The 17234-nt window shown below is 52.4% G+C and overlaps 3 protein-coding genes across 8 annotated transcripts in view; 2 read left to right on the top strand and 1 right to left on the bottom strand.

The window, feature by feature from the left end:
• LOC126942503 (hsp90 co-chaperone Cdc37) overlaps positions 1 to 17234 on the bottom strand; it is a 185881-nt gene that overhangs the window by 10216 nt on the left and 158431 nt on the right. For 4 of the 6 annotated variants that reach the window (XM_050770159.1, XM_050770158.1, XM_050770161.1 and 1 more), the window contains exon 2: positions 1648 to 1757. In XM_050770159.1, coding sequence (XP_050626116.1) covers positions 1648 to 1749 — 102 coding nt within the window. In that variant the 5' untranslated portion in view covers positions 1750 to 1757. Of the gene's footprint in view, positions 1 to 1647; positions 1844 to 8395; positions 8400 to 17234 lie in introns of those variants that run through there. The other 2 variants (XM_050770160.1, XM_050770154.1) reach the window with 2 other exon arrangements.
• Positions 3883 to 17234, top strand: part of SLC44A2 (solute carrier family 44 member 2) — a 238175-nt gene continuing 224823 nt past the window's right edge. The window contains exon 1 of the mRNA XM_050770231.1: positions 3883 to 3886. The gene's annotated coding sequence lies outside the window, so the exon portion shown is untranslated. The remainder of the gene's footprint in view (positions 3887 to 17234) is intronic.
• PDE4A (phosphodiesterase 4A) overlaps positions 16082 to 17234 on the top strand; it is a 53744-nt gene continuing 52591 nt past the window's right edge. Inside the window, exons 1-2 of the mRNA XM_050770139.1 lie at positions 16082 to 16213; positions 16884 to 17089. Of these exons, the coding sequence (XP_050626096.1) occupies positions 16166 to 16213; positions 16884 to 17089 (254 nt within the window). The 5' untranslated portion in view covers positions 16082 to 16165. The remainder of the gene's footprint in view (positions 16214 to 16883; positions 17090 to 17234) is intronic.

The following is a 17234-nucleotide window of genomic DNA, read 5'->3' as shown; positions in this document are numbered from 1 at the left end:
GTCTGGAGGTGGGACTGGGAGCTAGATAAAGAGACTAATGCCGTATTCTGGAGTATTCCAAAATGATGGGGAAGGGACCTTCTAGTTGTTTCTTGGATAAATGATGGGGAGTTGTCCTATGGGAGGGTGGGGTAAGAGATCCTCACTAGAAGGTTCTGAAAGGTATATGCCCTTAGTTTAAGAGTACAACATGGCTGGGTGCAGTGGCTCACGCCTGTAATCCCAGCACTCTGGGAGGCCGAGGTGGGTGGATCGCCTGAGGTCAGGAGTTCGAGACCAGCCTGACCAACATGGAGAAACCCCGTCTCTACTAAAGATACAAAATTAGCCAGGCGTGGTGGCGCATGCCTGTAATCCCAGCTATTCAGGAGGCTGAGGCAGGAGAATTGCTTGAACCCGGGAAGCAGAGGTTGCAGTGAGCCAAGATTGTGCCACTGAACTCCAGCCTGGGCGACAAGAAGGAAACTCCATCTCAAAAAAAAAAAGAGTACAACAGACACTGATATGTGATTTGGGGTAGCAGGAGGTTAAACCTTTAAGTCTTAGTCACCCCATTGGCTTGTGAGCACTGAGGGGGTGGTAGGACATGGATCACTCAGACTTGGGATTCTGGGGTCTGGATTTGGGGGTTCTGTTGTGGTCCGATAGAAGAAGGGGTAGTGAATTTAGAATCAGACCAGGAGTCCCTGGAAAAGAGCAGGGACAATTTGGGTCACAGAGTAGCGATCAGGTTGGGGACACAAGGTGGGGTGGGTTTGGGGTCCTGGGCTTGAGTTAGGGAAGTTTCCAATGCTGGCCAAGGCTCATACAGGAAGCCAGTCTGGGAGGTGGGTGGTGACAGGGTCTGCAATACCAAGTAGGGGCAGGGGCTCTGGCTGGGCCGGAAGCCACGTGGGCAGGATTTCCTGGTCTAATGGGAAATGGGTCTACCCGAGGCCAAAGGAGAGGCTGGAATGTGAGGCTCTGTCGGGGTGGAGCTGGTAGTTAGATCCAGAGGGGAACCAGGTTCCACAACCGAAGTCCTCGGTGAGACTAAGGATCCTGAAGGGGGACGGCTCTGCACTCTAGGAAGGGGGTCCCGGGTGTGGGCAGGGACAGGAATATCAGAGTAGCACAGAGTTCCTTGTACCGTTTAGAAAAGGAGTGGCGACTCCGGATCTGAATGGGAACCCCGGATCAAGATCCCGGAAAGTAGATCCCAGGACAGACCAAAGTATTGGGGGTCCAGACTACGGAGGTGGGGGAGGGCGACGTGAGATCCCAGATAGGGAGTGGATACCCGAATAGGATGAGAGATCATCTAGAAGAATTTGGGGACCAAACTTTGAGGCAGAGTTCTGGGTGTAAATGTTAACTCCGAACAGAATTAGGGAGACTCGTCTAAGGGAGTCCAGACTGAAGAAGTTCTAGGGGGTGAATAGGGAATCCCACGCAAAAATCGGAGCAGGGGGTTGGGGGGAGATCCCGAGCAGGGACTCAGGGTACCAGTGGTACTGGGGTCCTGGAGTTGAATCGAGGCTCCTGAAAGTCCAGACTGAGGGGGTGAGAATCCTACGTGTGAACAGTGGGGTCCCTGGGCAGTATCGGGGACCACAACTCTGGAGCGGGGTCCGGGAGTGGGGAAAGGGATGGGCGCGCGCGCCTTACCTGATGCCGCCAGCGGAAGAGGCTGGCCGTGTCGATGTTGGGGTGCGTCTCGTCTTCATCATCAGACACCTCAATGTGGTCCCACACGCTGTAGTCCACCATCTTGCCTTGGCGGCCCAGCCCGCTACGGCTCGGTTGGCGGCGACGGCGGCGGCGCTGGAGACTTGGTGCGCGGAGCCCCGCCCCTTCCGCTTCCGCCCGAGTGCGGGGGAAACCCCGCCCATGCCTGACGTCACATCCCTAGTAACCGCGGCAGCGGCACTGGCTACCCATTCTGCCTTAAAGGGCCTTGCGCAAGCGTTCCAGTCCCCTGGAGTTCCCGCAGAGACTCCACCTTATCGGGCGCAGGGGCTCCGCTAGGTCTCCTGGGGGCATACGAGTGGGCACTTCAACTCCTAGCCCCCCTCATCTCCCGCCTCTCCACGGTGGGCGTTTGGGGTGGCAGGGAGAGGACGGTTGATGAGACTAAGAGGACTGTCCCCTCAGCTACGCCGCAGTGACGTCTGCAAGGGGTACGGACACGGCGGGAAGGCCCTCTCCCTGCCCTTCGTAAACGGGGACCTAAGCCTGCTCTGGAGAGGGGCGCCTGACGACTCCTGGGACTTTCTCAGCCCGAGGAGGACTGGACCTGCCCTGGGGGTGTCTAAATCGAGGGTGGTATGGCCCTCCCCTTGAGGGGTTAAACATGGAGGGGAGATTGTGGCTCTGCCTTGGGAGCTGGGGTTTCCCCACCTCGGCAACAGCCTTCTCCTCGTCCTCCAGCTCCGGCCATTAGCAGCAAGGACTCGCGCGCGCGCGCGCGCACACACACACACACACACACACACACTTTGGAATCACCCGGACCACACACACACACACACACACACACACACACACACACACACACACTTTGGAATCACCCGGAACACACACACACACACACACACACACACACACACTTTGGAATCACCCGGACCCCCCATAACGGGTCTCGGCGCCCCACCCCGCGTGACCGCTGGGTGTCGCTAGAGTCTAGCCTACGGCGCGTATTCCTGGCCCCGCGCTTGGTGGGGGAATCTTGGAGGGGTGGAAGGGGGCTTTCCTTGTCGTCACAGTCTGGGGTCACGCATAGTCCCTCCCCGTTTGTCTGGGGGTACCCTTCCTCCGCCGGGGCTCTAAGGACTCCATTACTCTAAGCATGCAGGGCCCTGGCCTCACACTTCCATGCATCCCAATCCACGCTTTTATACCAGGATAATAGGCCGCGTTGCAGTCTCGGGCCAGGATTATTTCAGATTAAAGGGTGCTCCATCGGGGGTCAGGCTGGATAGGAGGAGCTCCAGCCACTCGGGTGAGGGGCGCCTCTTCCCAGTCTCCCCCGGAGCCGACGTCGCAGGCGGTGCCCGGAGAGAGCGAGCGAAAGTCTCCAGATGGGGGGGATTCCCCAGTGCATAGAGGGGGAGGGGCCATCGGACAAAAACGCCCTCCCGCTGCCGCCCCTCCCCCTCGCGCTTCATTCAAACCCGCGAGTGGGCGGCCAGGGGCGGAGGAGTCCCCATCTCCTCCCCCTCCCTCTTCACCTCTACCCTGGCAGTCCAGCACATCAGTGGCCGTCACGGCCCGGGCACGCGCGCGCACGGACCCACACCCCGGCGGCTCTCACGATCGCACACACACATACACACACACCAGCAAACAAAGGGTCTGGACACCCCCGTCCCCTCCCGCCCCCCAGGCCAGAGAGGGCGGGGCATCCCCTCCCCAGCCCCCCGCAAGGTAAGCTTGGGGCTGCGAGCTGCGGTGGGGAGGGGGACCCGGTGCCATGGTGGGAGGGGGCCAGGACTGTAGGGGGTTCCCCGGCTCCCCAAGAAAGCCGTACCCCCACCCCCACCGTATGCCCTTCAGGGCTTCGGCCCGGTCAGCAGCATGGGGGTGTTGGGAGAGAATCCGAGATGTCAGGGATTCCCGGATCGGCGCGGGGGTCTCTTCCTGGCTCTGGAGACTGGAGCTGCCCAGCTTCAGCAAAACAGCGTTCCCGGAGCCTCAGCTTCCAGAACCGGGGATAGGGCGCCGGAAGCTTCCCCATCAACGCCGAGCATTTCCTAATCTGCCAGCACAGCACCTCCAGCCCTGGGGACTGAGAAGGAGAGAGACCCCTAAGTTGCTTTGCACTGTCGCTCTGTCCCCGGTCCCTACCCCACCCCCCATCGGTGCAAACCCTGCTATGTGTCTCCTGCCTGTGATGTGGATGGGGGGGCGTTGCGGGAATTAGGAACGTTTTTTGGGGCTACCCTTGCTTCTTCTGCTACATCCCATAACCACATAGCACTGAGCTGCGATGGGGCTTTGCCTTCCTGAGTCTCAATTTCCTCCTCTGCAAAGTGGGTAACGACACACACCTAGGATTCCGCGAAATCGTGCTCGCAGAGCCTGCTTTTGCGCCATCGTTTTGTTTATTAGCTCATTTTACATCTCTTTACCAAGTGTCTACTTACTATGTGCTGGGCACTGTGACCAGGCTTTGGGGCAGCAGCAACCAACCAACCCAGCAGGGGGCCCTGCTCCCGGCTAGTGAGGGAGCAGGATCCCTGTATAAACATACAGATCCCCACGGGTGATTTCCTACTGTGAAGACTAAAATTCCGTCCTTGGACAGAGAGAGCCTAGGGGGAAATGCACTCAAGATTAATGAGGGAGCTGGGCGCAGTGGCTCACGCTTATAATCCCAGCACTTTGGGAGGCCGAGGCGGGCGGATCACTTGAAGTCAGGAGTTCGAGACCAGCCTGGCCGATATGGTGAAACCCCATCTCCACTAAAAATACAAAAATTAGCTGGGCATGGTGGCAGGTGCCTGTAATCCCAGCTACCCCGGAGGCTGAGGCAGGAGAATCGCTTAAACCCGGGAGGTGGAGGTTGCAGTGAGCAAAGATCACACCACTGCACTCCAGCTTGGCGACAGAGTGAGACTCCATCTCAAAAAAAAAAAAAAAAAACAGATTAAATAAGACTTCTGGATCCTGCCTGCCTTCCTCCTTGGGTCTGCGCTCCATGAGGGCAGGATTAGGTCTAGAACAGTGGCTGGCACACAGTAGGTGCTCAATAAATGTTGAATGAGCCTGGCACCCTGGTGTGAGCCTATAGTCCCAGCTACTTGGGAGGCTGGCTGGAGGATCCCAGTAACACCTGTCTCTAAAAAAATAAAATAAAAACAAAAAATAAATCCTTAGCTGGGCATGGTGGCACGCGCCTATAGTCCCAGCTACTTAGGATGCTGAGGCAGGAGAATGGCTTGAATCCAGGAGGCGGGGGTTGCAGTGAGCTGAGATAGTGCCATTGAACTCCAGCCTGGATGACAAGAGCGAAACTGTCTCAAAAAAAAAAAAAAAAAAAAAAAAAAACAAAACTTAAATGACTTAAAGAGGGGATTAGATTAAGACTAGATTCTAGAACTGTAGATTAGGAGGAAGGCTTAGCATAAACCAATCCACCCCCACTCCCTTGAATTTGATACAGGAGACAGTGAGTCCCAGAATGTCAACATTTCTATAACATTGAAGACGGGCCCAGCACAATGGCTCACATCTGTAATCCCAGATACTTGGAAGGCTGAGGTGGGAGGATCGCTTGAGCCCAGGAGGTCGAGGCTGCAGTGAGCCATGATCACATCACTGCACTTCAGCCTGGTAGACAGAGTGAGACTCTGTCTCACCAAAAAAAAAAGAAGAAGAAGAAGAACATGGTTAAAACAAGTGTTGTGAACAACTGGGGACAGAGACCAGAACTGAGCACTGGACACCCCAGGAACTCCTGGTGTCCAGCCAGTGCCCACTCTTCCCCACATAGCATATAGACACAGCACTGCTTTCATCTATTCAATATTTATTCAGCACCTACTATGTACCAGGTGCCAGGGACACAGCGATTAACAGAACAAAACTGCCTGCCCCAGTGGAGCTGACATTTAGTGGAGGAAACTGAAATGAAATAACATGATCAAAAAGATGTAATGACACATTGTGATGAAGACACTGATGGAAATAGAGGGCGTGTTTGGGTATTTAGAAAGACTTCCTGGAGGGAGTTGAATTCAGCACACACACACTCAAACCCAGACAAACAGAATCCCACTACTACACAACACAGGCAAATGACCATGGGTACTGAGTGGCTGAGTAGAGATTTAAACCTGGAACCTGCATTTCTTTTTTCCTTCTTCCTCTTTTTAACTAATTAATGTATTTATTATACTTTAAGTTCTGGGAAAAATGTAGAGAACATGCAGGTTTGTTACATAGGTATACACGTGCTATGGTGGTTTGTGGCACCCATCAACCTGTCATCTACATTAGGTATTTCTCCTAATGTTATACCTCCCCTAACCCCCAACCCCCAACGAAGGGCCTGGGTGTGTGATGTTCCCCTCCCTGTGTCCATGTGTTCTCATTGTTCAACTCCCACCTATGAGTGAGAACATGCGGTGTTTGGTTTTCTGTTCCTTGTGTTAGTTTGCTGAGAATGATGGTTTCCAGCTTCACCCATGTCCCTGCAAAGGACAGGAACTCTTTTTTCTTTCTTCCTTTCTTTTTTTTTTCTTTTTCTTTTTTTTTTTTAATTGAGACAGAGTCTCACTCTGTCACGCCCAGGCTGGAGTGCAGTGGCTCGATCTTGCCTAACTGCAACCTCTGCCTCCCAGATTCAAGTGCTTCTCCTGCCTCAGTCTCCCGAGTAGCTGGGATTACAGGCACATGCCATCACACCCAGCGAATTTTTTGTGTTCTTAGTAGAGATGCGGTTTCACCATATTGACCAGGCTGGTCGAGAACTCCCAACTTCAGGTGATCCGACCGCCTTGGCCTCCCAAAGTGCTGAGATTATAGGCGTGAGCCACTGTACCCAGCCTTCCTTTCTTTTTACAGACAGGATCTTGTTCTGTCACCCAGGCTGGAGTGCAGTGGCAATCATAGCTCACTTGCAGCCTCAAACTCCTGGGCTCAAGCAATCCTCCTGCCTCAGCCTCCTGAGTAGCTGGTATTACAGGCACCTACCACCACGCCTGGTTAATTTCTTTTTTTTTTTTTTTCATTTTATTTTAAAGATGGAGTCTCCAAGAGTTGGAGGCTGCAGTGAGCTATGATCGCACCACTGCATACCTACCTGGGCAACAGCAGGAGACCCTACCTCAAAAAAGAAAAGAAAAGAGATGGGGTGTCGCTATGTTGCCCACGCTGGTCTCAAACTGCTGGCCTCAAGTGATTCCCCTGCCTTGGCCTCCCAAAGTGCTGGGAATATGGGCGTGAGCCACTGCGCCCAGCCCCCGGAACCTGCATTTCTAGGCACTGTGAAATATTGTTTTCCTCTGCATCTTCACACAGTGACACCCCCACACACCTACACATTCATATTACAGTCACACAGGCACAGCCAAACTCTTATTCACATAGACTCATGTGGTATTGCCCTAACACATAGATTCCTGCGGGTACAATTTAGTTTCAACTACGCAACACTTAGACTCACAGAAAGTTCCACTAGCCCAGTTGCACAGGCACAGACAGGTATGAAGTTCATGCACATATATGCATGTATTTGCACACACGTGCACACATGCCTGGAGCCCTTCACAATCCTTCTAAGACCTGCGTCAGCTTTGAGCATAGAGCTTGGGCAGCCGTGAATATTCAGTGCCACAGCGTAGGCAGGGGCTTTTATTCTCACTTCCCTGTTATTTGCTGCACATCGCCACATCCTTCTGTTGAAGGAAGTGGGGAGTGGGCAGGATGTCAGGCTGGGTGACATCAGCTCTCCTCTGCCAGGCCAGGCCAGTGGCTCCCAGGCTGGGCTGGTAGCTGATGGTGCTGACAACATGGTTGGGGGAAAAGGACTCTGGCGGCCTGAGCCTGATGCCAGCTGTCCAGAGCAGCCTGTGCTGCCATCTGGACCCCCCTCCCCAGCAGCCTGCTGTCCAGGGGAGGAGAAGGCAGGCTTAGAAGCATCCTCCACCCTGAGCGCTCCTGGGCCCTGCCTCCCTCGCCTGGGCTGCAGCCAGGGCCGATTGCCGCAAATGTGCACTAGTGTCCTGACAGCAGTAAGGGGCATGACTCTGCCTCTCTCGCCTGGCCAGCTGGACTCCTCCAACATCGCCTTCTTCATTGCTTTTTTCATTTCACAAGTCCTCGAGGCTGGCAACAGAATTTGCAGAGCCCAGGGAAAATGCACACACAGGGTTCCTCTTCAAAATTACAAACAATAGGCCGGGAGCAGTGGCTCACGCCTGTAATCCCAACACTTTGAGAAGCTAAGGGAGGGGAATTGCTTGAGGCCAGGAGTTTGAGACCAGCCTGGCCAACACAGCGAAACCCTGTCTCTACTGAAAATGCAAAAATTAGCTGGGCATAGTGGCAGGCGCCTGTAATTCCAGCTACTTAGGAGGCTGAGGCAGGAGAATCATTTGAACCGTGGAGGCGGAGGTTGCAGTGAGTCAATATCATGCCATTGCACTCTAGCCTGGGTGACAAGAGCTAACTCCGTCTCAAAAAAAAAGTATAAGTCTAAGGCAAAGAAAACGCAAGCAGAGTCAGGGGGATAGGAAGAACATTAGGATATTTGAGGTCTGAATATGTTCTAGGTGTTTGAAGAACAGCAAAGGGGCTGGTGGGTTGGCCAGACATTGTAGCTCATGCCTGTAATCCCAGTACTTTGGGAGACTGAAGCGGGAGGATCACCTGAGCCAGGGAGTTCCAGACCTGCCTGGGCAACATGGCAAGACCCCCCTCTCTACAAAAAATTTAAAAATTAGCTGGGCGTGGTGGTGCTCGCCTGTAGTCCCAGCTACTTGGGAGACCGAGGCCAGAGGATCACTTGAGCCCAGGCATTCAAGGCTGCAGTGAGGAGTGATAGCGTCACTGCACTCCAGCCTGGGCAACAGAGTAAGACCCTTATCTCTTAACAAAATGAAGACAGGCCGGGTGCTGTGGCTCACGCCTGTAATCCCAGCATTTTGGGAGGCCGAGGTGGGCGGATCACGAGGTCAAGAGATCGAGACTATCCTGGCCAACATGGTGAAACCCCGTCTCTACTAAAAGTACAAAAATTAGCTGGGTGTGGTGGTGCGTGCCTGTAGTCCCAGCTACTTGGGAGGCTGAGGCAGGAGAATCATTTGAACTCAGGAGGCGGAGGTTGCAGTGAGCCGAGATTGTGCCACCGTAGTCCAGCCTGTCAACAGAGAGAGACTGTCTCAATAAACAAAATTTGTTTTAAAAAAGGGAACAGAAATAAATTCACATGCATTACTTCACTTCATCTTCACAACAACCCCATCAGATGGGTGTGAATATTATTCCTATTTTACAGATGATGAAACTGAGGGCCAGAGAGGCTGAGTAATTTGCTCAAAATTATACAGGCAGAGCTGAGAGATACTGTGAGTTCAGTTCTAGACTACCACAATAAAGCGAGTATCACAATAAAGTGATACACAAAATTTTTGGCTTCCTAGTGCATGTAAAAGTTATGTTGACACTATACCATATGTGCATATGCAATATATACATTATAGACAATATAGACTATATACAATATAGACATAATGCAATAGCATTATGTCTAAAACAGCATCATACACCTTAATTTTATTTTTATTTTTTTTTGAGACGGAGTCTCGCTGTGTCGCCCAGGCTGGAGTGCAGTGGCCGGATCTCAGCTCACTGCAAGCTCTGCCTCCCGGGTTTTTACGCCATTCTCCTGCCTCAGCCTCCCGAGTAGCCGGGACTACAGGCGCCCGCCACCTCGCCCGGCTAGTTTTTTGTATTTTTTAGTAGAGACGGGGTTTCACCGTGTTAGCCAGGATGGTCTCGAACTCCTGACCTCGTGATCCGCCCGTCTCGGCCTCCCAAAGTGCTGGGATTACAGGCTTGAGCCACCGCGCCCGGCACACCTTAATTTTAAAATACTTTATTAGCTTGGGCAACACAGTAAGACCTCGTTTCTACAAAAAAAAAATTTTTAATTAGCCGGGCATGTTGGGGCTCACCTGTGGTCCCAGCTACTTGGGAGGCTGAGGTGAGAGGATCGCTTGAGCCCAGGAGGACGAGGCTGCAGTGTGTTATGATCACAGCACTGCACTCCAGCCTGTGCAACAGAGTGAGACCCTGTCTCAAAAGCAAAACAAAAAAACCTTAAAAACTTTATTGCTAGGCCAGGCACAGTGGCTCAAAAAATTAGCCAGGCGTGGTGGCAGGTGCCTGTAGTCCCAGCTACTTGGGAGGCTGAGGCAGGAGAATGGTGTGAACCCAGGAGGTGGAGGTTGCGGTGAGCCAAGATCCCACCACTACACTCCAGCCTGGGCGACAGAGTGAGACTCCGTCTCAAAAAAAAAAAAAAAACCCACAAAAAAACAGTAAACTTTATTGCTGCCCGGGTGTAGTGGCTCACGCTTATAATCCTAGCACTTTGGCTGAGGCAGGCAGATCACTTGAGCCCAAAGGTTTGAGACCAGTCTGGCCAACATGGTGAAACCCCGTCTCTACCAAAAAAATACAAAAATTAGCCGTGCATGGTGGTGCGCACCTGTAGTCCCAGCTACTCCAGAGGCTGAGGCAGGAGAATTGCTTAAACCCAGGAGGTGGAGGTTGCAGTGAGCCGAGATCGCGCCTCTGTACTCCAGTTTGGGCAATAGAGTGAGACCCCGTTTCAAAAAAAACCAAAACCAAAACCAAAAAAAATCTTTATTTCTAAGAAAAGCTAACCATCATCTGAGCCTTTGGCAAGTCATAATCTTTTTCCTGGTGAAGGGGCCTGCCTCAGTGTTGATGGCTTCTGACTGATTAGCGTGGTGGTTGCTGAAAGTTGGGGTGGTTGTGGCAATTTTTAAAAATAGGAGAACAGTCGGGCACGGTGACTCATGCCTGTAATTCCAACATTTTGGGAGGCTGAGGCAGGTGGATCACTTGAGGTCAGGAGTTCGCGATCAGCCTGGCCAACATGGTAAAACCCCGTCTCTACTAAAAATACAAAAATTAGCCTGGCATGGTGGTGGGCACCTGTAATCCCAGCTACTTGAGAGGCTGAGGCAGGAGAATCTCTCGAACCCGGGAGGCAGAGGTTGCAGTAAGCTGAGATGGCACCGTGGCACTCTAGCCTGAGTGACAAAGAGAGACTCAGTCTCAAAATAAATAAATAAATAAATAAGATAATAATAATAATACTTGAAAGTCAAATGTACTCCTTGATCAATGGGCTGCAGAATGGATGTTGTGTTAGCAGGCATGAATATATCTCCTGTACATCTCCATCAGAGCTCAGTTGCATTGACAATGAGCAGCCATATTTTGAAATGAACCTTTCTTTTTTTTTTTTTTTTTTTTTTTTTTTTTTTTTTTTTTTTTTGAGACGGAGTCTCGCTGTGTCGCGCAGGCTGGAGTACAGTGGCCGGATCTCAGCTCACCGCAAGCCCCACCTCCCGGGTTTACGCCATTCTCCTGCCTCAGCCTCCCGAGTAGCTGGGACTACAGGCGCCCGCCACCTCGCCCGGCTAGTTTTTTTTTTTTGTATTTTTTAGTAGAGACGGGGTTTCACCGTGTTAGCCAGGATGGTCTCGATCTCCTGACCTCGTGATCCGCCCGTCTCGGTCTCCCAAAGTGCTGGGATTACAGGCTTGAGCCACCGCGCCCGGCCAAAATGAACCTTTCTTCTGCACAGGAAGTCTCAACTGTCGGCTTAAAATATTCAGTAAACAGATGTGCTGTCACCCAGGCTTTGTCGTTCTATTTATAGCGCAGAGGCCTAGTACACTTAACATCATTCTTTTTTTTTTTTTTTTTTTTTTTTTTGAGACGGAGTCTGGCTCTGTCACCCAGGCTGGAGTGCAGTGGCGCGATCTCGGCTCACTGCAAGCTCCGCCTCCCGGGTTTACGCCATTCTCCTGCCTCAGCCTCCCGAGTAGCTGGGACTACAGGCGCCCGCCACCTCGCCCGGCTAGTTTTTTGTATTTTTTAGTAGAGACGGGGTTTCACCGTGTTAGCCAGGATGGTCTCGATCTCCTGACCTCGTGATCCGCCCGTCTCGGTCTCCCAAAGTGCTGGGATTACAGGCTTGAGCCACCGCGCCCGGCCAACATCATTCTTAAGGTCTCCAGGATTTTCAGAATATTAAATAAGCATTGGTTTCAACTGAAAGCCACCAGCTGCATTAGCCCTTACCAAGAGTCAGCCTGTCCTTTGAAGCCAGTCATTGACTTCACTTCTCTCTAGCGTGAAAGTCCTAGCCGGCGTCTACTTCCAATAGAAGACTATTTTGTTGGGCGGGCGCCGTGGTTCACACCTATAATCCTAGGAGCGTGAGACCAGACTGAGCAACATGGCGAAACCCCGTCTCTATAAAAATACAAAAAATTACTTGGACATGGTGGTACACATCTGTAATCCAGCTACTCCGGAGGCTGAGGAATGAGACTCGTTTGACCCGGGAGGTGGAGGTTGCAATGAGCCACGATCTCACCATTGCACTCCGGCCTTAACAACAGGCTCTTCCCATCCCCCTGACTCTGTCTCAGAAAAAAAAAAAAAAAAAAAAAAAAACCGGGCGTGGTGGCTCACACCTGTAATCTCAGCACTTTGAGGGGCTGAGGCAGGCGGATCATGAGGTCAGGAGATCGACACCACCCTGGCTAACACGGTGAAACCCCGTTTCTTCTAAAAATACAAAAAATTAGCTGGATGTGGTGGCAGGTGCCTGTAGTCCCAGCTACTTGGGAGGCTGAGGCAGGAGAACAGGAGGCGGAGCTTGCAGTAAGCCAAGATCACGACACTGCACTCCAGCCTGGGCGATAAAGTGAGACTCCGTCTCAAAAAAAAAAAAGAAAAGAAGAAAGAAAAAAAGACTATTTTGTCTACACTGAACGATTTGTTGTTGATTGTAGTCACCTTCATCAATAATTTTAGCTACATCTCTTCTGGGTAACTTGCTGCAGCTTCTATTTCTTTTTCTTTTTCATATTAAAACACGTTTACTTTTTAGGCCGGACATGGTGGCCCATGCTTGTAATCCCAGCACTTTGGGAGGTTGAGGTGGGAGGTTGCTTGAGCCCAGGAGTTCCAGACCAGCCTAGGCAACATGGCGAAACTCCATCTCTACAAAAAATACAAAAATTAAGGCCAGGAGTGGTGGCTCACACCTGTAATTCCAGCACTTTGGGAGTCCGAGGCAGGTGGATCATGAGGTCAGGAATTTGAGACCAGCCTGACCAACATAGTGAAACCCTGTCTCTACTAATAATACAAAAAATTAGCCAGGCGTGGTGGTGGGTGCCTGTAATCCCAGCTACTCAGGAGGCTGAGGCAGGAGAATCACTTGAACCCGGGAGGCGGAGGTTGCAGTGAGCTGAGATTGTGCCATTGCACTTCAGCCTGGGCGACAGTGCAAGACTCTGTCTCAAACAAACAAACAAACAACAACAACAACAAAAAATTAGCTGGGCATGGTGGTGTGTGCCTGTAATCCCAGCTACTCAGGAGGCTGAGGTGGGAGGATTGCTTTAGCCTAGGAGGTCAAGGCTGGGGGCCACAATGAATGGGTACCATTTCTTGCTCTGTTTGCTGGAGAATACAGGTTACAATCAGAGTGGTGAGTGCTTCAATGCGGGTAGAAAAACCTGCAGTGGGGGTGCAGAACATGGACTGGAGCAGTCTGGCTGAAAAATGGAGGTGACCTTTAAGCTATCTTTATACATTTATCCATTTGTTCAACAAATGTCTGTTGAGGGCCCACCAGGTGCTAAAGGCTAGGTTGAAGAAATGACGTTTACATTCATTTCCATTAATTTACATTGAACTGAAGTGCTAGCTAAGGCAATAAGGCAAGAAAAAGAAATAAAAACCAGACTGGGTGTAGTGGCTCATGCCTGTAATCCCAGCACTTTGGGAGGCTGAGGCACAAGGAGTGCTTCAGTCCAGGAGTTTGATACCAGCCTGAACAATATGGCAAGACCCCATCTCTACAAAACAACAAAAATAAAAATTAGCCAGGCATGATGGCAAGTGCCTGTAGTACCAGCTGCTACTCTGGAGGCTGAGGTGGGAGGATAGCTTGAGCCTGGGAGGTCAAGGCTGCACTGAGCTGTGCAATGATGCCACTGCACTCCAGCCTGGGCAACAGAGTGAGACCCTGTCTCAAATAAATAAATAAATATTTAAAAATAAAGAAATAAGAACTAGGCTGGGTGTGGTGGCTCACACCTGTAATCATAGCACTTTGAGTCTGAGCTTTAGTTTGAGCTCAGGAGTTTGAGACCAGCCTGGGTAACATAGTGAGACCCCAGTCTCTATTTAAAAAACAAAAACAAAAGAACCAAAGTAGGTGACAAACCAGCTAGTACATAGTAGAACTGTTAGGAACATTACACTATCAGGTTCTCAACAATAACCTGACATTGAACAGGTTATTAAACGCCTATTATGTTCCGGATTCTGTTCGGGACACTTGGGAGATAGTAATGAATAATACTACATTATTATTAATATAATAATTAAAGTTTTCGTGCCCTCCTGCAATTAATATTCCAGTGTGGGGAGACACAGACAATAAATGTAATAAATAAATTACATAGTGTGGTATGGGGGGAAGAGCAGGAAAAGGGGGACCAGAAGTCCTAGGAGGTTGTATTATATTTTTTTTTTTTTTTTTTTTTTTTGAGACGGAGTCTCAATCTGTCGCCCAGGCTGGAGTGCGGTGGCCAGATCTCAGCTCACTGCAAGCTCCGCCTCCTGGGTTTATGCCATTCTCCTGCCTCAGCCTCCCGAGTAGCTGGGACTACAGGCGCCCGCCACCTCGCCTGGCTAGTTTTTTGTATTTTTTTAGTAGAGACGGGGTTTCACCGTGTTAGCCAGGATGGTCTCGATCTCCTGACCTCGTGATCCGCCCGTCTCAGCCTCCCAAAGTGCTGGGATTACAGGCTTGAGCCACCGCGCCCGGCCTGTATTATAATTTTAAGTGGGGGTGGAGTAAGAAAGAAAGAAATGCCTGAAAGGATGAGATGTAAACAAAGACCTAAAAGAGGTAAGGAACCTGCGGATTTTTTTTTTTTTTTTTTTTTTGAGAGATGTAATCTCAATCTGTTGCCCAGGCTGGAGTGCAGTGGCCTGATCTCAGCTCACTGCAACCTCCGCCTCCCAGGCTCAAGCGAGTCTCCCGCCTCACCCTCCCGGGTGAGTAGGTGGAATTACAGGATCCCGCCACCACGCCCGGCTGATTTTTATATTTTTAGTAGAGATGGGGTTTCACTATGTTGGCCGGGCTGGTCTCGAACTCCTGACCTCAAGTGATCCACCTGCTTTGGCCTCCCATAATGCTGAGATTACAGGCCTGAGCCACCACACCCGGCCAACCTGCGGATATTTGGGGGAAGAGTTCCAGGTGGAGAGAATTGGAAGTACAAAGGGCCAGAGGCACCAGCATGCTTGCTGTGTCCAGAGACAGCTAGACCAGTGTGGCTGGAGCTGAGGGCAGGGAGGTGACTGGGCATATCTAGCAGGACTGTGTGGGCCACGTGAGGGCTTTGACTTTTCCTCTGAGTGAGGTAAGAGCCATTGAGGGCTCTGGGTAGAGGAAGATCATGATGTGAATCCAGTTCTAACAGGCTCCCACGGGGTCAGATGTTACCACGGGGTCAGATTTATTAAACATTTACTGAGTGCCAGACACTATTCTGTTCAATATGATTTGATCTCATTTCATTTTCACATGGACCCTATAGAGAATATCATCCCATTTCACAGAACAGAAACTGAGGCTCACAGAGTTTAAGACACTGACCCATGGCCAAACAGCAATAATCTTCAGCGCCTGGGTGCCAAGGTAAAGTAAGCCGGCCTTTCCCTCCCCCAAGCATTTCAGACAAGGATCGGTGGCTGCAGAGCGCACCCATCTTCGGGAACGGCGTCTGTGTCCCTGTCTGTCTGTTTCTATTTCCACACGTCCCTGTCTGTCTCCACGCGCCTCTGCCTGTGCGTCCCCCATCTGTGCCCAAGCCGTCGTCTCTCTGCGCCCGGCCCCCGCACATCGGAGCTATTTCGGGTTTAAGGCTTAAAAGCCCAACAGCTCGGAGGAGACGCTTCCTCCGGCCCCCGGCTCGGACCACGCGCCGCACGCGGCCAGCTCTGGGAGCTCCCAGTTTTTTCTGCGGGATCCCCGAGCCGGGGAAGCCCCCGCGGGAGGAAGGGTGGGGGCTGGGGCGACCCGGGCCCGGAGGCTCTCGGCCCCCCAGTGGCCAACCCGGGCATTGACGCCGTCAGGAGCCCAGTCGTGCGTCAGCTGTCGCCCTGGCAACGGGCGGGCGACGTCACCCATTGGTGGTCCGTCAGTCACCCGCTGACGTCACGTCCCAGGAGGGGTAAAAGGCAAGGCGCGGGGGCGGGTTCTAGGCCCGGCCGGCAGGGGGAGCCCCGGGGCACTGATGGCAGATGCGTTTGGCTTGGTCTTGCAGGAGGCCCTGGCCCTGCCAACATGGCCACCGCAGCCCCAACGGCGCGCTAGGTTGGCAAGATGAAGAGGAGTCGCAGTGCCCTGTCCGTGGCAGGGACCGGGGACGAGGTGCGAGAGGAGGCGCTTGGGATGGGGCGGGGCTTCGCCCCTGGGGAGACTAGCGCCCTCTAGTGACCATGGCTATTTCTTGAACGCGGCTTCACTACCTCCAAGCTGTGAGGAGTTTGATCCCTTTGTGCCTCAGTTTACTCCTTGATTCCATTTTTCTCCTGCTGCCCAGATTAAGAGGCTCTCAGCCGGCCCAGGGACAGAAGGCAGAGGCTTCTCAAATGAGGAGAGGATTTTGGCGAGGAAGTGGGAGGGGGCGCTAGGGGTGGTGAGGTCTTGAGAGTCTCAGATGTGAGGGAGGGGAGGGGGGCATTGACATTAAGACCAAGAGGGGCCCTCTTAGATGTGGAGGTTGGGAAGAGACCCTAAAAAGGTGATGTGTTAGAGAGATCTCACACTTAAGACAGAATGTCTAGATGTGACAGACCCCCAAGGCTAGGGCATCGAGAGGGGACCCCACAAAAATTATGGCTGAGAAGGGGCACTCTCAGACCTAAGAGATGGTAGGGCACCCTTTGTGGGAGGGGTCAGCGAGTGGTTCACACGTGAAGGGGAGCCTATACCCCCCATTAACTACTCCCTTAGACATCTAGGTAGGGGTGTTCTTGCGGAGCGGGGCTCAGAGCTTCCCAGCCAGGCCACGCCCCCATTCCACTTTATCCCTCCCCAGAGGCCGAGGGAGAACCCCGAATCCGGCCATGCCAACATGCTGGGGGCCGACCTGCGTCGCCCTCGCCGCCGCCTCTCGTCCGGTCCTGGCCTGGGCTGGGCCCAGCCTGAGACCTCGGACCCTAGGGTCCCTCTGCCGCCACGGCCCACCACGCTGCCGCTGCGGATCCCACCGCGGATTTCCATCACCAGGGCGGAGAACGACAGGTAGGTAGGAGAGGGAGCAGAGTGGGAGCTGGGTTGGGGAGGCACAGTGCCAACTGGGCTAGGTCCAGCCACCAGCCCTTCCCGATCTCCACGCTCCCTGTCGTTTGCAAAACTAGTTGCAACTTGTACTGTGGCGGGCTGTGAC

This window comes from Macaca thibetana, chromosome 19 (assembly GCF_024542745.1).
Source record: "Macaca thibetana thibetana isolate TM-01 chromosome 19, ASM2454274v1, whole genome shotgun sequence".
Lineage (NCBI taxonomy): Eukaryota > Metazoa > Chordata > Mammalia > Primates > Cercopithecidae > Macaca > Macaca thibetana.
Note: the sequence above shows the minus strand (reverse complement) of the source record. Positions and strands in the feature narration are given on the sequence as shown.